At 32.7% G+C, this 23,500-nt stretch overlaps 2 protein-coding genes across 4 annotated transcripts in view; both read right to left on the bottom strand.

The window, feature by feature from the left end:
* Nucleotides 1-5,272: 5,272 nt before the first annotated feature.
* LYRM7 (Complex III assembly factor lyrm7) lies at nucleotides 5,273-16,221 on the bottom strand. Its single transcript, XM_051209286.1, has 5 exons — nucleotides 11,964-16,221; nucleotides 10,247-10,334; nucleotides 7,840-8,787; nucleotides 6,329-7,382; nucleotides 5,273-6,287 (listed from the first exon to the last, which is right to left on the bottom strand). Exons 1-3 carry the CDS (start codon nucleotides 12,126-12,128, stop codon nucleotides 8,726-8,728), a joined length of 315 nt encoding a protein of 104 aa, XP_051074730.1. The 5' UTR covers nucleotides 12,129-16,221; the 3' UTR covers nucleotides 5,273-6,287; nucleotides 6,329-7,382; nucleotides 7,840-8,725.
* An 87-nt stretch (nucleotides 16,222-16,308) lies between these two features.
* The window catches only part of MS3_00010183 (uncharacterized protein), a 31,438-nt gene continuing 24,246 nt past the window's right edge, over nucleotides 16,309-23,500 (bottom strand). For 2 of the 3 annotated variants that reach the window (XM_051218543.1, XM_051218544.1), the window contains exons 13-15: nucleotides 21,661-21,778; nucleotides 20,486-20,523; nucleotides 16,309-16,876 (exon numbers count right to left, since the gene is read on the bottom strand). In XM_051218543.1, the coding sequence (XP_051074728.1) occupies nucleotides 16,704-16,876; nucleotides 20,486-20,523; nucleotides 21,661-21,778 (329 nt within the window). In that variant the 3' untranslated portion in view covers nucleotides 16,309-16,703. The remainder of the gene's footprint in view (nucleotides 16,877-20,485; nucleotides 20,524-21,660; nucleotides 21,779-23,500) is intronic. The other variant, XM_051218545.1, reaches the window with a different exon arrangement.

The raw sequence follows: 23,500 nt of genomic DNA, 5'->3' as shown, positions 1-23,500 counted from the left end.
AATGGAAGATGGTCGTGCAATTTCGTGGATCGGTTGAGACTAGACATTGACACCATTGGAAGCCGGCTCAGTTGTCCAGTAGGTTAAGCGTTTGCGTGCGAAACTGAGGGCCCTGAGCTCGAATCCCGCGAGCGGTATCGTGGATGCACACTGTTGAGAAGTCCCACAATAGGACGAAACGGTCGTCCATTGCTTCCAGGTTTTCAATAGTGGTCTAACATCAATCGGTTCATGATCTCAATCAAAAACTTAACAATCTCCACAACCCCCAAACTGATAATGAAAATATAAGTGGATCCTTTGGTTTGAAAATGAACATAGGAAACATAATACTGTGACAACATCCTTGATGTTACGGACAAATGAGTTGTGTAAAATTTCAGACATTACTGGTGGGTTTAAATAAGAACTTTCATCTAAATTTAATCGAATAGTTTCACAGTATTTGGGCATCGAGTTAATGTGAGACATTAAAGAGTAAGAATGTATTTGTAAAATCTCAGCGAAAGAATTTGAAATAAATCCAACGCTTCGCCTAGCAATCTAGTTCAAGCTTTTTCATGGAAATATAACCAAACATCAAAATTATCGATAATTTCAGATAAATTTACTGGTGGGTTTTTTTCCAGATTTCAAGTCAATGAATTATATATATACCTGACTCAAAAATTCCAGTGACAGAAAAATAACTTGATCTGTTAAAGGAATATAATATTCAAGCCTATATATTGATTTTCAAAACTCACAATATTTACAAAACTGTGGTAATAAATTTTTAGAAATATAAAATATAACGTAGGATATAATCCCTGGACATTGTAATCAAGATTTTTTCGAAAAAGGTGTATTGATAAACATGGTGCGAATTTCATTGAATTGTAATCAATAAGGTCTGGAGTATCTTACTGAGAAATAGACAAACTATTCAAAATTACCTTTCAACATTAAAAAACACACATATGATCATCATCTCCACAACAACAACAAAGGGGATAAGATTTTATGAAATGTTCGTAATTTTACGTGTATGATATTCGGTATTTTCCAGTCACAACTCTTATCATTATTCGACTTATGGTAGCAGTGGAATTCGTGACAATATTTTAATAAACTGAGAATCTTGAAACATGAGATGTATATCGTGGTGTCATTTAGAGCTATCGATTCAACAATCAACATTAAAGTGGAAGTTTACCTAACTGATGAACCCTAAGTAAGAAATTCAGCGTTACTTGTAATCCAAAACTATGAATGCGTGAACTACGTATAAAATTAGTAATTTCACATACGGAAACTTCAAACCATATTATCATTTATGCATACATTATCAGTGACCTGAATCAGAACTGATTCGAACAATGTAGTGTTTCCTTAACACCATCATATTCATTCCGACACAATATAAGCATACAGAAACAAGCAATGGAACAATTGTCTGTGTATCCTCAATCTGACCTGAACATGACAAGCAATATGTATTGTGTTCTGTTGCATTACGTGTGGTATTCATAATTCGTGAATATGGAACAATTAGCTTTTCAATTCTTCATCACTGGCCAAATAAACACTTAACAATTTGTCAATTATAAATGTACATTATTGGATAAAATTTTTAATCAATTACAAGAAAAAAACCTAATAATTCAAACACATAAGTGAATTTATTGGATTTTACTCAACAAAACTAGTCAGCTATTTGTGTATCCTTTCATTTATTTCCAAAAATATCTAGCTATAACCTAAATAGTTTTACAAATAGTATCACACGGGACATTAGGAGTTTTTAATTTTTATAGTGGTATGAAGGTGTTTGTGAACATATACCAGCATGGTTGGGAAAAGTAGTCACTAAATCGATTATTAGCGTCATTCTTCCTCACTTGGTAGATAATGACCGTCATATTAAAATATATGAAGCTTTCTCTGTTATATTAAGGTCTAAATAGTCTACTCAAAGGAGCTCTACAATACTAAAACCATGTGGATCAACTCCAGAAAACCGAACTTTATGTATCCAGAAGATGTATATCCATCAGATACTTAGACTTATCACCTCTCCTAATTCCTTTTGCGTTTAGTTCTTTTTTTTAATTTACACGTTCATGTTTCCCAATTCACTTGAATTCCTTTTTTATAGTATTTACCTTGATATCACACAATATTATCATTATGACCTCAATTAACAAGATGAAATTCTCCTACTATGCATTTTATTCAGACAATTTTTATCTTATATGACTACTATGTTGATTATGTCATGACACTTTACTCTAAATCATTCTGACCTTTACTAAATGACCTTTCTAATTTACAAATAATATAAATTTGAACTATATATTTCGTAACAGATGCAAACGTTCACCATTTTTAACATATAACATTGTCAAGTTCATTAATACATGCCTTATTTTGGCCTTTGTAATATATCATAATAATTATGGACTTATAACTGTAAAGCCTGATGATGAAGTTGTTGAAAACAATTGTTCACCCAAATATTCTTTGTTTTTAAATATCTTATGGGGATTTTTAAACTGCAAAAACAATATTACTTACTCAGTAGACTAATCAAAGAAGAACTACTTGTAAAAGAAAGATCTACAATTAAATCCATTAAAAACGTTGAACTTTGATTCCGACAACCATTAATATTTTAGGGAAAGGGATGGAATGAAATATATGATGAATGCTTCACAGTGATTCGAGATTTTTCTGACTTTCCTCGTCGTTCTTTAGTAATTATAAGTATTATTTCACTAAAATCAATATTTTCCATGGCGTGTTACTCATGAGTAGTTTAAATGAATTAACAAAATAATTGAACGAGAAATGGATACGGACGTCTATTAACTGTGATTGTATTAAGAAATTGTCTTTGTCGATTTTATCTGAGCATACATTTCACTTATGCATACAAAAATACACTCTGTTTTCACGAGATTTATAACCATAGATAGCTTCATACATTCGCTACTGTACAGCTGTGAACATGAAAGAGCCTGCAAAATGTCTGTAAAATGACGCCGGAATTTCGTAAATCAGTTAGATGTTCTTGGTAATCTGTTATCTGAGATAGATGGTTTTAATTACTGAGCCTATATTGCCATCCTGGACAACAACTTCAGTCTCTAATTTATGTAGAACTAAACTTCACAGACATCCTTCCGACGGACTAGCTTGTAATTTGCTTTATTGGCAGATTTTTTTTCATTTGTTCTTAGATTCATATTGACCATTTTTGTTTGTTGTTCTCCGGACTTATAACTAGTTAACTTATTCGTAATGCATTCGTAGACTGGATCTATATCTACTTGCCTGTTGACTGGTTTGAATGCCATACCCCTAAAAATATATTTGATTCTTAGCTTCACCGATTCAGGATTTAGATATTACTTAATAGAATTCTTATTCATAGTCATCTGTATATATTTGTATCATGTGGCCTCACCATTTATCTTTGTTCATGAATGCGTAGGTGGATTGAAGTGTCTTGTCTCTTCAATGTAACATTTCTTGCAGTTAGTGAAATTTATTTTGTAGATGATATTGGGTTCGTCTTCTTTTATTGTGCTACTTTTTAGTTCGGATATGATGGTGTGGATTTGTGAGCGACTTTGATTTTAAAGGACCGCAATATCCTTATAAGGGTTTCTGGGATATTTTTCACGTTTTTTTATTTTCTTCAGTTGGTTTTCCGACTGTATATTTATTCGTTGGTTGTCTTTTGATAAAGTTATAGGGGTTGACATTCTTGTGGAAAACGGACCAAAAATGAGTTTCGTGAATCGTTTGTGCTGTGAGAGTCCTGTTGTTGGCTTCAGCTCTTCTAACTGGTGTCTTGACATGACTCTTTAAGTACATGATCGGATTGTTGCTGTTATTCAATAGTTAATTCATGTGACTTTGTTTCTTGTATAATTGTATTTCCACACTTTCTGTGTTTGTTCTGATGACTGAAACGTTTAGGAAGGAAACTCTGTCTTCTGTTTCCTCTACTTTTGTAAATTTAGTGTCATCAAGAATGTCGCTGATCAACTTGTGAGATTTGAAAGTTCTCTTCTCTTTGAAATAAGGCATATGTTATCTGCATGATGTATTCAAATATTTGACTTTACTCAAAGGCAAACAAACTGAAATAACTAAATTCTTAGTAATCTTAACTTGATTGTTGTAGGAAGGGAGAGTCATTTGTGAAACATGAGATATATTACGTTTCCTTCTACTGAAAATCCATCCGCTTATATACCGAAAGAAATTTTAATGTCCTAACTCAGTAGCTATCATATTAACACTCTAATTCTTGGCAAACACATTCCACAATGAAATAATATTTCTGTGAATTTCTCTAATTGTTAAGTGTTTATTTGGCCAGTGATGAAGAATTGAAAAGCTAATTGTTCCATATTCACGAATTATGAATACCACACGTAACGCAAAAGAACAAAACACATATTGCTTGTCATGTTCAGGTCAGATTGAGGATACACAGACAATTGTTTCTGCATTAATGGTTAATGATATTCGTTGTTTGAATGTCACTCCATTGCTTGTTTCTGTATGCTTATATTGTGTCGGAATGAATATGATGGTGTTAAGGAAACACTACATTGTTCGAATCAGTTCTGATTCAGGTCACTGATAATGTATGCATAAATGATAATATGGTTTGAAATTCCCTTATGAGAAATTACCATATGAAATGAAAATAACTGATATTTTCTTGCTATAACTTACATACGCGTTTAAACTATTTGAGCATTTTAAATTCTATTATTTGAAGATTAAATTGAGAACATTGGTTTACTTATGAATGAGATATACCTAGTTGTTGTCACACACTGTATAATAATTTTGACTTACATAATAGCAGTCACATATTTACTGTTGAATTCTATTAATATTTAAAACAAAATGTATATAGAGTAGTCAGATCTCTCAGCTTATTATCCAGTTGTTAAGTAGTTACTCTTAAATGTAAACTTAGATATCCTGTGATATGATAAAACAAAAAGGATGACACGATTTACGTCAATATTTTTTGTATCGATTCACTATGAACTTCGGTCAGAGCGATTGATGTGAACTTCGTTCAGTGTGAATTATATTTCCTGTATCAATTCAGATAAGCTGTATTCAGTGTGCTGTTACAGTATCTCCTTGATTTTTCTCCTATATGTGATATTACTACGTATAGAAATTAGTATACAAAGGATTGCATGCTAATCTAATGATTACATTTATTGTTAAGACGTGCTTTTCAGAAGCCAGTAAATCTTAATTGAACCAGTCTTTCGTGTTTTTCCTTTTGGTTCATAGAATTTGCAAAGGCTTATATACCCAAGTGTGTGCAGTAGCATCGTGGAATTGTAGTGGTTCTCAATTCTTAAGCCAACAGAATCTATGAATACATAGCAGCGAAGACACCCCAGTGATGATTCTGATTTTAGCAACAGATAGAGAAATAGTGTCCTAGTAATCTTTCATGTCGGATATTTATGATACTTCCGATGTGAAATGATGTCAGCTACATGCCCTGTGTAAATACTTTCATGGGAAATTATAAGTTGTCGATACTTTTGTTTATAATAAACAATTTACTTCTACATTTGGTTCCCCTAGGGAACAATGTCATTCTGAAAAATCTTTTATTCACTTAGAATGTTGTAATAAGATTTTCGTTCAATTTTTTATCGCGTTACTTGTTTTGGGAACGATCTAATATAAATAAGCTGTGTTTGTTATGAAAATTATATTTACACGGAAAAATAAATGGTTCTATCCATGAGTTTCACTACTTACATGTCTATTGATAAACCTTGCAAATTAATTTTAACTTCCACTTGTCTTACACCTTTGTTAATCATCCATATACTTTAAATTTACAGAAAGGCGAGGCTTGTTGGGGACGTTAGATCCCCAGAACTCACTTGGGAAAGGACCTAATTTTGTAATTTTATTCAGAAAATTTGAATTTCTTTGTTTTCGCGCCAAAGGCACTCTTGTCACCTTCATGTCGTATTACCCACTGGGAAATATGTTAAATGCTTCTGGTCCGTTGCGTCTTTTAGTATTCTATTTGGTAACTCTCCCCAAGGACGGTTTTGTACTGTACACATACGTTTTGAATCGTGTTTGTTGTTATCGCTCGTTTCTGGCTGTTTGCAGAATATACTTTACCATTCCAAGCTTCGACTTCTCCCTCTAGTTAGCGGGGCTGGGACGCTCACCGAGTCTTGTTTCTCGCTCGCAGATTAAGTGAACTCGTGATAGCTTCAACCCTAGCAAGGCTAAATAAAATTATTAAACTACGCATTATGATTATTATTACACTTAATTATTATTCTTTTGTTTGGCCGTGCATCAAGATTTTCAATATGATTCAACTAAATTCTTCATCGGAAGGATCTTCACATTCGTGACTATTTCTTTAAATCATTATTGAGTACTAAAAACTCTACTTGACACTACGCCACAGCTACAGTATTATACAAAAAAGCAAAAATCAATGTACATAATTCGCTATATACACTTTGTTGAACAGAGAGTAAGAAAAATCAGTAGTTTAGTATATACAACTGCGAAATATGGATCGATAGGCATGATGTTTGAGAATTGTTAAGAACACCAACATAGTTCCAGGTACATCTAACTGGCAAGTTATAAATCCAATGACAATTATATTCTATTATTTAACCGTTCTCCTAAGCTTTCGATTAACTGCTTCGAAATAACATGTACTAAAAGTAGTTCATGATGTTGAATTGCCCGTGTTGAGATTAGTAGAATTGAAAAGAAAAGTCATTTCAGAAGCTGGTTCGTCAAGATGATCTCTCATTATGGGTTGTGGAGACTACTGAACTTCACTGCAATCACGAACCGGTCAAAATTTGACAGCCATTGAAAACCTGGAAGCACCGGAAAGCCACTTCGTCTCAGTACGGGACAACTCACCAGTGAGAATCCACGACCCTGAAAGCAAGAATCGGACACACGACCTTGGACCTCGCACACAAACACTACCTCTAGACCATTTAGCCGGACTTCGATACATTTTTTCTCGGAAATTATTCTCAGAAGATTCACCAACAATAATATATAATCTACAATTTAGACTACATAGACTTGCCTTACACAACCAATCCTCTTTCATTTGCCTGTGATCACACTCGTCAAACCGCCTTAACGAAAGTGATTGGCGTTGGCAAAAATCGATTACTAAAACGGTGATGAACAGTGTATGTGTTTTAGACCATGGTTTTTAAAGGATAATATAAGATATATATGATAAAAGATTATATTTTATGATGATCCGTTGGGAATAGTTGAGAAAAATATTGATTGTATTAGTCAGTGGTAGTTTGGTTGATGACAATGATCTTCGTCTAAAGAAAGCCAGGGTAGTTATTTGTTTGATGTTCAGAATAATTAAAGTATCAGAAACAGTAAAGCCATTCGAAACATGATTAATAAATTTGAGTAATCAACAATAAATATAAAAAAACATTTTGAAGAACCATCAATCTAAGAAGAAATCAAGTCGGAAACTACAAATCACTCAAAAATCTAATTGCAACGTTTGGAGTCTATTCAGGGTCATAGGCACTTTCTTTCCAACTTTCAGTATCATAAAAATGAAAACAAATTGGTGGCCAATATTATTAGCGTTTTCTGCTTTGTAACAATGTGATATAATATTTTTAGGGAACAACACTACTTAGTATTAATGTAACTCATTTACCTAATATATATTTATCGACTTAGCTTTAAATCAAACTGTTTAGGTAAAGCCAATTAGTACTATCCAAAGATGGACAAGTCACGTTCAATGCTGTTACTTACACTAGTTAAATGTGTTTAATAACAACTGCACTCAATTGTTTATATATCAAACTGTTTCAACTACCCTGTTACATAGAAATACACAATTAAGAACTAAATATGAGTTAATATCTTAGAATAAGAGAGGATATAGAGCTTTAACTTAACAATAAAAACAATGCAATATTTTGTTTAATAAATTCAATAATAATTTAAATAAATTCTTATCCACAAATAATTAATAAAATGGTTTAAACTTTCTAAAAAATATATGAATAAAACAAAATTCTAATAAACCGCTTTAATTTTACTAGCATTGAGCTGTTAAATTTGAACTCGGAAAATTTAAAATTCAGATATCACCTCTGGATCTTCAAAAAAAGAGGGGAAGTGTTATATCCCGATGAGAACGATGAATGATAACTTTTAGGATCCATTTATGGACCAATATTATACGTATATTTTTGTCGTGTAATTGTTAAGTGACTAAACTACACATATTCGTGTTCCTCTTATTATAAGCTTTATTTTGACCTATGAACTGTTATTATACGATTTACCATTCTTGAGTTATACCCAGTCTATCAATTACTACCTCCCACATTCACAGCCACATTTGGCTAAATCTTGTACAAATGTTGTTTCATATTTTATGGTACGATGTGGTCTGTTTAGTTGGCAATCCAATATGTTTAAAATAGATGATTCATATCGCAGAGGCTGAGATTGGTGTTCTGAACTCAACAGGATGGGTCGATAAGGTCTCTAGACTGCTCGTACGGGTTTTATGCGTCATTGGGCCGATCGGTAATTCACTGTTCTCTAACTGGCTGTATCATCACGTGATACATTAATAGGAAACAGGGCACAAGTTATAATAAAACTATTCTTTCATGTTTGTTTGTTTTTATTTATCTTTAACACAATGTTCATTATCTTGATATGCTAAATCTTCACGTAGATTCATTCCTGTAGAAAAGAAGAAAAACAAATTCATTTATAAAGAAAAATAAAAAGTTCATTCAAAAACAAATTAGTTGTTGTATCAAAATTTTAGTTTTACATTAAGATTATTATATTTCATTTTATGAAGGTCAGGAAGAAAACTATAACTGAAAACAACATAAATGTTAAATAGTCTCACTGAAATAATTCATATAAACAAATATACTTCTAAGATCTATTTCATGAAAGACTGATTTCAACTAGAAAAACATTCAGGAACCTGGAACAAATGGATAGATATTCTTTCTTCTTGGCTAGAACTATTCAGTCGCGATTCATTACTATATCATCAAGGATTATTGTTTTATTCTAAGAATTAATAGAAGTTGGAAATATGGACGAGTGACCATGAGATTTGGAAATTTCGGATTCGGTACCTGATAGTATCATAAATGTCTACTACTAAATAGAATGAAACAGCTTTCTAATGCACCATAGTTGACAAACAGTAACAATAAATACATTTAAATTGAACTAATCTCCACAATCGACTAACAGAATGTAATTCTACTGCCCGGGTGTTTATATAGATATTTTTTAATCCCAATGTAAAAAACGACTCAATAGTTAACATGATGAAAAAAATGCTAAATATTGGAATCCTTAACTGCAATTATATATTTTGTCTGTAATAATTCATTTCACAACTTGTTTAAGCCGCTGCGCTGATTTGAAACTATGACAACTAAAACCAATCCATATTTTCTCAGATCACGTGTATTTTATGATTGACTAAATGTTAGTGGAATAGTAAATAGTGTGAATGAAAACAGTGATTAGAATCTACATCCATATATCTCAGTTAGGTAATTACTAGACAATTTTTTAAAATGAATTAAGCAATACAAGACAGATCACTTTATTCATTTATTATTTTATTTATTTGAACACACAAATATTGGTACAAAGGAGCATCGAATACATATGCGCTACACAAATCATTTGATTTGTGAGTTGGATGTGATACTGTCCGGGTGCCCAGACTGAGGCAGATGGTTTTTTTAGGGAATCACACCCAGAGCTTTTCACCTAAGGATCTGATCTACACGGCAGTGGAGCAACGTAAGAAAATGCAGTCCCATGGCAGCCGGTGACCAACAATTGGTTCATACGCCGTTTGTTCCCTCAAGATCCTAGAGCTCATATGTAATATTAGTTTGGAATCCATATCCACCAACCCGGTTAAAGCGCTGGACATTCGCTTTTCGTCCTCTCGATTTCGTAAACAACACCCCCGCCACGAGGAGGCAGTGAGCAGGACTTCCCTGGCAGTAGCTGTATGCGCGTGGCCATGTGAGAGCATTTCGAGAGGGAAAGCGAACTCCCCCCACGCTCGACCGTACCAAGGATTTTGGGGGCACAAAACACTTTTGACTATCTGAATGATACGAACATATGAAGATATTATTATGACTCCACCTACTATAAACATTTTTCTCAGCATCGACGAGTTCCATTTGAATAACTGCTGTTCGTATTAACGTTTCGCAATCTTCTGCATTTTTCAATAACTATACAAAATGTAAGATAAAACAATAACAATGTATATATGTACAGTGTAAAAATATTAGTCTAATAAACAAATTATAGACTGAACAAGCCAATGCAAAAATATCTCTAAATTTGTTATTGAATTATGGCGGTTCAGATACAACGATAAAATATCAATTCCTTTGTAAATACTGACGGGTGACAACTGGTACGAAACTTCCTGTCCGTCATCTTCAAATAAATAATACGAAAACTGTTTATTATAACGAAATAAATGTGAAAATAGTCAATTACATTAGGCAGTAAGAAATAATGAATTGAAGTTTGATCAAAGGATTTATATTTATTTATGTATTTGAGCACATAAATATTGGTACAAGAAGGCACCAAATATATATGAGCCACACAAATCATTAGATTATTGTGAGGGTTAGAATACTACTCGGGCACTCAAGCCAAAGACGGCGGTTTTCTTAGAGGGCTACTCCACCAAGCCTTTGACCTAAAGGTCTAATTCACAAGGCAGTGAAGCAACATTAGGAGATACAGTCCCATGGCAGCCGGTGACCAGCAATTGGTACATACGCTATTTGTCCCCTTAGGATCCTGGAGCCCACGTGTACCACTGGATTATAATCAGGGTATCCCAATCCTCTAGGTGAGTCCTCCATATCCACCAACCCGGCTAAAGAGTCACACATTCGCTTTTCTCCCTCTCAATTTTGTAGACAACAACACCGCCGGGAAAAAGCAGTGAGTAGGACTTCCTTGGCAGTAGCTGTATACTGCAAAGAGTGAAATGTTACAGTTTAATAATGTTTAATATAACAAATAAAACTGAGCAATCAACTTCAAGTTTTTTTACTCAGTTTTGGGATGAATGTTTCGTGTGTAACAGTTATTTATACTACCTAGTTGCATTAAAGTAAGTTTTGACCCTTTAACTTAATGGTGCAGATTTAAGTATCTTGATAAACAAATTACGGCTCAACATAATTAGCATTAGAATTCATACATGTGTTTTCATGTACGCGGGTTGAAAGCAGTTAATAAGATGCCCTGAATATACGTCTCTCGATAGCTGGCAGTCGTTAGCACACTTTACTTGCAATCTTGAGAGAATTTATGCTCCCTGGTGGACTCGAACCCTTATCATCCAGTCCCACAGTCATCTCTTGTAGGACTGAGATATTTACAACGACTAATCATTGAGTAGTGGTCAATGTCATTTTTTTCTAAACCTTAATGTTAGTCGAATACTAAAGATCAAGTTGCAGGGTTTCCCGTCGATTACCTCCAATTAATTATTATCAAAACATAGTACTGGCGATTTCATATCACTTAGACTAGTGACCACATTGCACCTTGAAAACCAGGCAACTGTGACATTGGTCACTGTTCATTGATTAAACAACATAAATAAATATTTTCAGTTATGTTAGTGATGAAAAGCAAGTGTTCAGTGATTACAATACATATTTTTTTTAATGAAAAAAAGTCACTTAACATGCCGATTGTCATTCGGTTAACACTTAAACTAAAAGCAATAAGATTATGTCACTTTAAAGCATTAGAAATAAAGATAACTGAAAAAGTAATCACTATGAATAATCATAAATATGATCTAAAATTGATATCAAATGACTCACTTCGTTTATTTTTTCAGTATCAGTTTCGTTTCGATTAGCTCGAAACTCCGAATTAATCTTTTCTCTGGCGGCTAGATAGAAACATCCACAAGCACGCACATAAGCACAAATATTTTTATAAATAAACAAGACAAAATTTATAATTAACTGACATATAAAATACATATGAATGATTAATTATAAAGTAGATTATTCATATCAAAATTTCCTATCTAGATATTTAGAATAAAAGACAAAAAGACTGAAGAACTTAATTTTCAACTAGTTTCTCCGTATGGTATGATATACTAACTACTCCAGAGAAGTCGGTGATATCACCCTCATTATTTGTAATCATACATGATTTGCAATAAATATCATACATCATACCCAACGTAGATCCAGGCAAATATGTAAATCGGTTCGAGCTGCCACAGCACATCAGCACAGCGAATTACCAGAGTAGTAGACATAGTAACAGCAGAAATTATAGTAAAAAATATTAAGCATAGAAGAAATAATTTGGAAGGAAATAAATAGATCGACATAATAAAAATCAAATACTTAAGGTAATTAAGGAGCTTGAGATGTGGCAGAATATAGAGAGCGAAAGCATTTACGCCACTGTGACCAACTCTGAGACATGCCACCACCCAAAGGCGGCGGCGTTATAATTCATAGACGAACAAACCAGATTGACGAAAATGCCTCTTGAAATTTCTTGCAAAACTCATTCTTACAATGATGCAAGTCTGTAATAAAAACCCTAACTCTTAACACTAATTCCTTGCATGAATTCATAAACTTACTTTGACCTTAGTAAGTGGTTGGAGTTTCTCAGGACTACTTAAGGATCACTCAAAAGTCTTTCACGAATTAAAGTCGCACAGAAGAGGAAAATACGTTGAGGTGTTCAAAAGATAAAATTCAACTTGTCGCTAATATAATTGAAGTATCACAGTTTGGTGTGTAAAGTACCACAGAATTTTCCACTTTACGTTCACAACTGTACAAAGTATACATTTTCGTTTCATTATGATCTTTCAGTAGCTTTTCAATCAATTAGTCAATCAGTTTATGTTAGTGCACAACCTGCAAAGTGTGTATCGATCTAAGTTGTTAAATTTAACTTCAGAACAAACAGAAGAGAAATAAACAAGATAAGAAACATAGGATGAGAAATTTCATCAAAACTAATGAAAACCTAAACATAAAGAATAAAGTTCGAAAAGGGAACAAATATAATTGAATAATGGAAAGTTGGAAATAATAAATGAATCAAGATTTAAATGATGATAGAGAATAAATGAAGCTATGCCCTACTGTGATTTATCTTACATCATATCATCGTCACTCACCATTTTCAACCTTAATGATTTTATAATGGATATCAGTTTTTAAAAAGTACATTGAACCAATATCTATAATACAATTCTTACTATTCATTAAAGAAAGTTGATAAAAAGAATCGGTACGTAATCATCCATTCATCGTTTTGTAGAAAATTCAACCAACCTATCCGTCCATTTATTTATTATCAATATTTATCCTTAGCTAAATAAATTTGTATGATAACTGTGTTCAAAAGTCTTTTCTTTTCAACAATAGTTTAAATATTAGTGAAATGAGTAAAACAAAATTGTTCATAAACAGTTGGATATCAGATTTTCAGAGGTAATCACAAGAATATATGGAACATTAACTTCCAATGACTTTTTGATAAACATTAACACAGAGAAAGTAAAATTTTTGAGAAAAAAGAAACTGTGTGTTGCTCGTGATACTTCAATCTACAACATTAACTCAACATGATAGTTGTAAATTATTCTGAAGATATATGTACGTGAATAAACTCACAAACCAACTATATAAATATTGGAATTTACCTTGTAGTGTTTCGATATCAGCTTTAAATACATTTTCACATGTACGGTGAAGTTTTTTAAATATATTCAAGGCCTAAATCATAAAAGGGAAATTAGTTTATCATTCTGTAAATACCAACAAAAAAAGAGAAAAAAAAGGTAAATTAATGGAATAATCAAATATATGCCATTTATGCAATGTTCAACAAAGACAAACAGAAATAAAAATATTTTAAACTTGTTACTAACTATATTACACTAAAAGTCAACCATAATCTAGATAATAACTTCTATAAAAGATGACGAACTATCACATTGAAATTACTGCTGTTATCTGAGAGTTATTCAACACACAGAAGAAACAGTCATAATGATCAAAGAAAAATGTTTATTTTTCAGTCAAAATTATTAGTTAACTAGGGAAAGTTTATGAATACATTCCAGTGTAAAATCAGACCATCTGAAATAAAAACTAATACTTTGTAATTGGAAATGAAGTTTGAAAAACACCAAAGAACCACAGTTGGTATTATAAGACAAACCTAAATAATATCTAGTACTTGTTCTAATAAACTGAAGTACAAGAAACCTTAATTTAGCCTTTTTCTGAAACAAAATTATCTTTTTACTAATTCTAAAAATCCAGTTAACTTATTATTAAAAATGTTATATAAGCTTCACATTTAAATAAGACTGAACATACTCATAAATGTTAACATTAGTGAAGTTAAACAACACTAACACATTGGGAAATATACAGATTCACGTTAGTTGAACTGAGTGTTTGACCACAGATTAATCAATCATTTTATATATTACAAAAATAGTGGCTGGTAGATTATGCAAAACAAACATGTGAGATAAACATAAGGTTATTTGTTTTCACCATACAAAATAACTCATATGTGTAAACAGACCTTATCAATTGAAGCGATAAGAAACACTTTTTTGGAGTTACATAATGTAATTTCCATTATGTAAACTGAACAAAGAATAACAAATAGTAGAGGAGAGTAGAATTCCCTGTTACAAATCAGTCTATATATATAAAAAAACTTGGAAGCTTTATCAGTCAACCGTTGGGAAAAGCGACAATCACATCTCTTATTTATAAGTAACTAAATCATACCAGGTAAGTTATTAATGTAGTCAGTAAACCTAATAACTAAACAATTTAGTACACTTATTTTAATAACGGATAATCCATAAATCAGTGAAATATGTAAGTCTGACTTAATCAGAGAATTAACGTTTATAATATATCACTTAACAATCATTTGTCATTCACGTAACTCAAAAATTTAAAACTTACTCGTGCACGTTGCATTACAATCATATATAAGACGACATCTGGAAAAAATGTAAATAGTAGTTATATGAGCAAATAACTTATTGATTCGAACTAGATAATTATGATAATTAATAAATGATGGTTTGATTGCTTCACAGTAAAGAAATAAACAATAAGAGAGAAATTTTGATAGGTGTAGATTAGTAGCATAAAAATAACTGCACAATAAGCTTGAGAGCATTGGACTCGAACTATTTCAGTGACTTTATCCTGTCAGGTCGGGTTATGTCAACATTTTCTATACAATCAAACTGAAGATTTAAGCCGAAGACATAGATTCAAACTGGGTCAGTGTCATGCAAAAAATTGGTTTTGGTGAAGTTTAAAATTGTGGGAAATCATGTAAAGAAAAATACAACTGTCAGGAATGTTAATGGGATTAGTAAATAATTATGTTTTTGGTTTGGAAGTATCTATGAATTTCCTATTCCATCTTCGAGATAATATTTGGATATGTTCTAGTATTTATATTGTTCCAGTTGGTACGTTCAGGTATATGCGAACTATCATCACTTATACTTTCACACATTAAACCAAAAGACGTATGCAACATGTTTCTGTATAAAAGTGCCAAAAAACAACAATAGTGATTATTTACATTGCCATTACTAAAGTGAAATTTTAAGTTATGTTGTTACAGCTATAAACATACATCAAAACATAACTGTGAAAGAAAACAATAGGAAACAGATTATACGATGACATGAAATTAGATATCTACCTTTTAGCGTGTAATGTAATTGATTTACCAGTTAACGGTCTATTTATCTTACTTCTAATCACAATGTTTGTGTGATGATTAGCATTGATACCCTGTTGTCCGAAATGGAGTACATGGTGAAAGGTTCGAACTTTACAACGTATTACTTGAAATGTAAATACTTTAACAATTAAATCACTGCTAATTCCTAGAACAATATTGGCATCTTTAATTATGCTAATATTATCGATTATGAAATATGTAAACATGAACTTAATATTGTTTTAGTGAGAGATAAACCAATCATGAACTTCATCAATGAATATTACATTATCCTTTAACTTCATCCATGTAACTTTTAAATTAGGTCAATGATAGTGATTCAATATGATATATTCAATTACGGAAATAAAAATTAGATTTATATTTTGTTTAAATAAAAACAAAATAAGACAGAACATGAAATTTTTATTAGTAGTATCATTATTAACGATATGAATATAAAACAGAAATATTCTAGATGTAAACATAAAAAATGTAAACAATCAAAGTAAACAGAATGAAACTGAAATTATTGATTTGAAAATGTAAACAACAATTGTTAAAACAAACATAGAACTAATTGATAATAATATTAAAAAAAACAATTGTGAAATAATGAAACAAAAAAAGAAGAAAAAAGAAAGAGAATAACAACAACGACAAATTCAAGAAATAAGTGAAACTATAAACAACAAGAAAAGCATAAAATAACTAATAATGATTATGTAATAAAATAATGTATAGTCAGAAGAGTATCAGTATAAATTAACTAAACATTTAACGTATACAGAAAGGGAAAATGATTATATTTTTGAGAAGAAATTTAATGTAAATTTTATAAAACTAACACGAGTAACATGTGAATAATTGGAAATAAATTGTTTTAACCAATTAATGTTATAATTATTATTCAATTTTCGATGAATTAACAATAATTGAATTGTATTTGGTTTCATGGAATTATTCATCCACTGTCCTAAAGTAGAAAAATATAAAGAGGGAGAGAGAGAGTAAAAAAGTACACTCACATATACACATACACAAATGTACATAAGTAATTAATTATTTAATAAAGAAATGATATAATAAAGTGATAATTAAAGACTAAATGAAACATGGAACATTATTGATACATAATACGTATTCTTAGTCAACTTAATAAAGAATAATAAATATTTACCTGTAATATAAATTTTCACTAATATCTCTATTGAGCTTACAAGGAATGCGAAGAAAAAACAATACATTTGATGATATTCAATAATCATTTACAAATTCAAATGATAATTACTTAGAAAATAGAGAAAACTGTCATTTCTGTGTTGAATTGTCATTATTTAAATTCTGAACAAGCATTTAATGAAGTAGTGTAACTATTTCAAGATTATTCTAAAACTAACTTTTAACATATTTACATATATGATAATATTTGTTTTGTTACGTTTTCCATTTGATTCAAGTGTGTCTGTGGCCAACTGCGTTTGATATCAATGAGGAATGATGAAATATAGTTCCTTAACTAACTTGCTTTACTTTTATTGACTTAATCGCGTTATTGCATGCAGCGGAATAAAGCAAGTCAAATATGAGAGTGCCTACGAATACATGTATTTTATACATCTTTTAGTGTAGACAACCAATGAAAGATGAGAAACGGAGAAAGTAAACGTGCCTACTCAATAAATGATGAGTAAGAGTATTACCAAGCATGAAAGAGATGCAAGTATACTGATACAAGTTCTATCATACGCATATCCTCAAGGTTATGAACATAAATAACAGAATGACTGGAAGGATCAAAAGGTTAAGATAAATCATGTAAGTGTTTAATGAACTAATTGTTACAATTTCGTTTGATTTACAGAAACTTTTGTGAAAACTTGAAGTTTGTGACGTTTGTGATCATAACCTAAACTTGTTCCATTTTCCGCTGCATTTTATAAACAATATATTGTTGTCATATTCCCGTACGTAATAATGTTTCTGATTCGCTATGGGACATGATAAATCCACCCGACCGTTGTTGCTACCTTGACGTGCTGGTCCGGCTTACCTATCGTGATGAAGCAACCGAGCTATACTGGCTGGAACAACTGTTCCTCAGGGTCCTACCATGTCAGACAGGTCGGTTGAAGAGCGGTAAGACTAAAAGCAATAAACCTAAGGTCCGAAGGCGAAGTCGTACTGCTGACTGTACAGAGGTGTGACAGCAGTAAGGTGTTTCCTTCACACAACCAGCATGACAGAGAACAGTTCAGCTGGCCTTCAGCTACTCTACAACTACCCTCCATTCCCAGATAGTGTGAATGGAACATTGAAGTAGGTCCCCCAACTCTAGCAGAAGTTCAAAAGGCTATAGTTAATCTGAAACGAGGAAGGGCAGCTGGTCCAGATGGATTGGCTTCAGAGGTCTTTAAGGATGGTGGTTCAATTATAGCGATTAGGTTGACTAATATTTTAGCTAGGATCTGGGAGTTAGACGTTATTCCATCTGACTGGTCACAATCACTTATCGTCCCAATATATAAAAGAGGGTTAAAATCATCCTGTGACAACCATAGAGGGATTAGTTTAACTAATATATTATCTAAAATACTAGCCTCGATAATTATCGGACGCCTAACTAAGACTCGTGAACTGCAAACACAAGAGAATAAAGCTGACTTCAGACCTGGTCGTGGCTGCATCGACCACATATTCGCCATTCGTCAGGTTCTGGAACACAGACATACTTATCGGCGTCCGACAACAGTGGTCTTTCTCGACTTAAAAGCAGCATTTGACTCGGTAGACCGCGAGATTCTGTGGCAGTGTCTGTCATTGAAAGGCGTACCACAGAAGTACATAAGTCTTGTGAAGGCTCTTTACTCGAACACTACCAGTCGAGTCAGAGCTTATGGCGAGCTGTCATCTGACTTTGCAACCTCAAGTGGTGTCCGTCAAGGCTGTCCACTTTCTCCATTTTTGTTTAACTTCATCATAGACCTATTGATGAAAATAACATTCTCATCGACTGAGTTCTCGGGTATTGATCTCCTACCAGGAGATCCACTTATCGACTTAGAATACGCAGATGACATAGTCCTGTTTGGTGAAGACGCTGGCAAAATGCAGAGTCTTTTGGTAGCACTAAGCAACAATGCCAGAATGTTTGGAATGAGCTTCTCTCCCTCTAAATGCAAGTTGTTGCTTCAGGACTGATCTGCGTTAACACCTGAACTAAGGATAGGCAGTGAAGTAGTCGAACGCGTTGACAACTTCACTTATCTTGGAAGTCTGATCAGCCCTAATGGGTTGGTATCTGACGAGATCTCAGCACGGATTCGAAAAGCTCGTTTGGCTTTTGCCAACTTACGTCACCTGTGGCGAAGGAGAGATATCCTCCTATCAATTATGGGACGAGTATACTGCGCGGCAGTCCGTTCTGTTTTACTTTACGGCAGCGAAACATGGCCATTAAGAGTAGAAGACACTCGTAAGCTACTAGTATTTAACCACAGATGCCTCAGAAATATTGCTGGCGTCTGCTGGGATCACCATGTAAGTAATAGTGAGGTTAGACGCAAAGCATTAGGGAATGATGGTAAATCAGTTGATGAGGTTGTGAATCTTCATCGACTGAGATGGTTGGGCCACGTGTTACATGTCTGAACACCGATTACCACGACGTGTAATGCTAACCGGTGTTGGAGATGGCTGGAAGAAAGTTGGGGGCGACCAAACCAAAACGTGGCATCAGTACTTGAAGTCACTAACTTCTAGTCTGAGCCATGTTGGTAGATGCAGATTACTTGGTTGGGGTCAGTGTGACTATCGTAACCAATGGTTGGAGACTCTTGGTGACATGGCTCAGAATCGATCACAATGGCGTCGGTGTATACACTCTCTGTCTTCCCTTAAACTAAGAGGTTAAAATTGCTTCATATCTTTCTTTCTACGAACTAATTCTTTCTTCCTATACTATATCCTTATTTCAATCTTTCTTTTATGTATTACCACCTCTGAATTAACTACTTTTGTGAATCCAGTGTCCATCTTGTTGTGTTAATGAGGTATGGCAACTTCGACCGATGCATATATGCGCCTGGTCCTACGTTGTAGCTGACTGACTGACTGATGATAAATCCACATTACCATCGCTATCATCAGACATTCCCCAAAATAAAAACATACCCTATGCTTTACCAGACACCACTGGAAAATTATAACTACTTAAAACGATCCCAACAACGTCCATACGTGGTTTGTATAAGCTTAAGCAGTTCTTGACCTATGCTATTCGACCGCAAACTTCACGTTAGGAACATTTGGTTGATGTGCTGCTGATCAATTGCTATATTTTAAGAGATTACGAGACCACCTAAATCGGCGAACGGAATGAAAGATCAGCGACATAGCGACAAAACAAGCAAACTATTCCGATGCGCCGCAGCTCCTCTAACTAGAGGGAAAAGACCTGGTTGAGATGAGGGAAAGGTATATTCCACAAGCAGCCAGAAACAAGAACAACAAGCACACAACTCAAGCGTATATATACAATATAAAAATGCTCTTCGGAAACAGCACATTAAAAGAGGCAACCAACCAATGACATTTAGGGTCCTTTCATGTGGGAAATACAATCTGAAAGTAAAAATAGGCGCTTTTGGAGTGAAAACGAGAAATTCAAATTTCCAAGATAAGGTTACAAAAATAAGACTTTTACCAAGTGATTTGTGGGGATCTAGCATCCCTAACATCAATATAGTGGTACAGGTGGGAAACCTGGTAGACCATTTTCTCGAAGAGACACCTTATGAGGAGCAACAGCTATACAATACACCTTGAACTCGGGTGAGAAGCGATTACAGTTGTTAACCGCCCGGAAACTTACGCGACAGGACATCGTCCCAATTTCTGAGATCTAAGGAACAACTAATGGGATCACATAGGCTAGGTGAGGTGGTTTCGAAGCACAAGTAGATAATTTGAGACTTTATCTTTGCCTATGTTGACCCTGTTCATAAGCTGTGTTATAACAATCGTACGAAGGACTAATTTAGGTGACAGGCTTTGTTAACATGTTTCACCATCAACAAGAACGCCAAGATGAAGATGAATTACAATCAGCGTATTTACTGACACAGAACAAGATAATGAGGTTGTCAGTGGGAAATCAATTTGTTTCCCCCTAGTCAGCAAGACCTGATCCTATTCTCAATAATCCACCAACATCTTTTCAACAGTACTTCCTCCATCACGTTGTCCGATATTTGATTGACTGTATCGAATCCATACTCTTGTCTTTTGGTGTCACCTATATGTCTACTTAAAACAACTGTGGTTAAAAGTAAGACAACTAGAGGTATTACATCCATATTCTAATTAAAGTATGTGCAAAAGGATATGAACTAAAGACCTAATTGTTTAAAACAAACCACTAACCAATAAATACATTAGGTTATTCGACAAAATCACAGAATAAAAACATAAATATTCAATTTATTCCACCCTAAAACTTTGCTTTGTTTCTTAATCTCTCACATAAAAGCGGTGTAGAACAGTTATAAATTTACAATCGACTGTCTGTCCATTAGTCTATAATTAGATTAAAATACTCAGAAAAATTAATGTACCCAATACTTGGAGCAAAACTGTGAAACATTATATTATCTCTTTGGATAGGATATTAAAATAAGATGTAAACAACTGAAAAACACTAATATCAGGGAATAAATAGTTCAACATTTAATTCCAATGATAGATTTAATCAAAACTTACTCGTCTGATATTATTAATTTGGAATCTTCTGTACAGCCAAGATCAAATGTAACATGAAAAGACGGGTGACTTTGTTGTTCGTTATTAAGTATTGATTTAGTCATTTTTAGTATCATACCTTGAAGTAATAACAAAGAATATCATTTACACAAAAACATTTTAAAAGAATAATTACTGAAAATATTTAATGAGAACACCATGTTTAAAAAAAAGCTTTGATACATGGGGTGTCCAGTAATTTCTATAATTTAACAATTAAGTAAAACCTTCAAATACACCTAGTCATACACAGTGAATAAAATGAAAATATTTGAATGAAAACCCCGTTGTATAGTTTATTCTGAAAGAATGTAAATTATGGTCAAATTCACAGATCAACTGAGAACATAGAGCATGAAATAACACATTAGTAGTACAATTATGTGTAGTGCAATGAATGTATAAAATAATAATATCCGGGAGAGATAACACAAACGGTATTAAGAGATTAAAACGAAATGGACGAATAACCAACAATAAGTGTGAAGAATGTAACAACTAAAGGCTACCAACACAAATTCTCAAGCAAACAACTTAAAATTCCTAACCCTCAGTTAAAAGATGTAACATGTCACGGTGAGCTGTTGATAACTATATGTAACTCGATAAACAGTTACAAACTGATAACAAGAAATAAGTTTTTATGTGAAGGTGAAACAAGTATAAACCAAAGATAAATTTGAATGATCAACACTGAACAGAAAATAGATATTCACTAAACTATTTATATCGGTCTTTAATAAATAGCATGTTATTCAACATAAAAATTGCCAATTGATGCTTATAAACGAAAAGAATAACGCTAAAAAAAGGTTAAAATAGGACTAATTGAACCATCGTGAAAAAAAAACAACGCAAAAGTAACGAGTCAACAAGAATATCGTAAAGAGACATGAGATGTTTCAAAAATCACATAACGAAACAAAAATTAGTTGATGGTGAAGATTAACAATTAAATATTACTAATAGAAAATTACGAGTATTATTCATATTTTTGTTAAAAGTACCAAGTACAGTAGAAAAGTATGGTTGTTGACTTTCAATTTTTTTTTTACCCGTGATGAAAAATGGATACCCATCTACATCCAAAATAGATATAATTGAGACTTATAACACCCGTTCTCTAAATAACTGATCTTTAACAATTATGAAATTTTTTTTTCTGATAGAATTTATAATTAGTGATACAGCACACTATGAGTTTCATAGTGTACTTGAATTATTCACGAAAAATAAAGTATTACTTTTTACTAGCAATCCAATGAATAAAAATATGAAATTACTAACAAACAGTTAGTTTATAGATCAATTCATACTAGATGTGAAATGATAAACATTCCTTATATAAATTAATCTTTTTTACATAAAATTACTCTGGTAGCTTAACTATTGATAAAAAATGGAGGATACAAGTAGCGTAGCATTATATTTCATTATTAAAGAAATATGGAATTTATTCGATGACTTTTTTTGAAAGACAAGAATCTGTCACATTGATCATGAAGCTAAATATTCCCGGGGAAAATGTCTAGATGGAAAATGTATACACAGTGAATACCATGTAAAATATGATTGATTTTATGGACATCTCAGCGCTTCATAAACTAAAATGTTTGTGAATGCCATCGATTGAACTAACTTTAGAACTTCAGTTTGCAATAAATAAAAGATCTATTACATTGTTGACAAGCAGATTTCAAGAAGGTTAGTCGAATTTAAAACTAACTATTACTTAGCTGACGGAGTCAATAAATATAAACCTACATTACCATATACTATTGATATTTAATAGGGGGTTAAA

Source organism: Schistosoma haematobium, chromosome 1 (genome assembly GCF_000699445.3).
Source record: "Schistosoma haematobium chromosome 1, whole genome shotgun sequence".
Lineage (NCBI taxonomy): Eukaryota > Metazoa > Platyhelminthes > Trematoda > Strigeidida > Schistosomatidae > Schistosoma > Schistosoma haematobium.
Note: the sequence above shows the minus strand (reverse complement) of the source record. Positions and strands in the feature narration are given on the sequence as shown.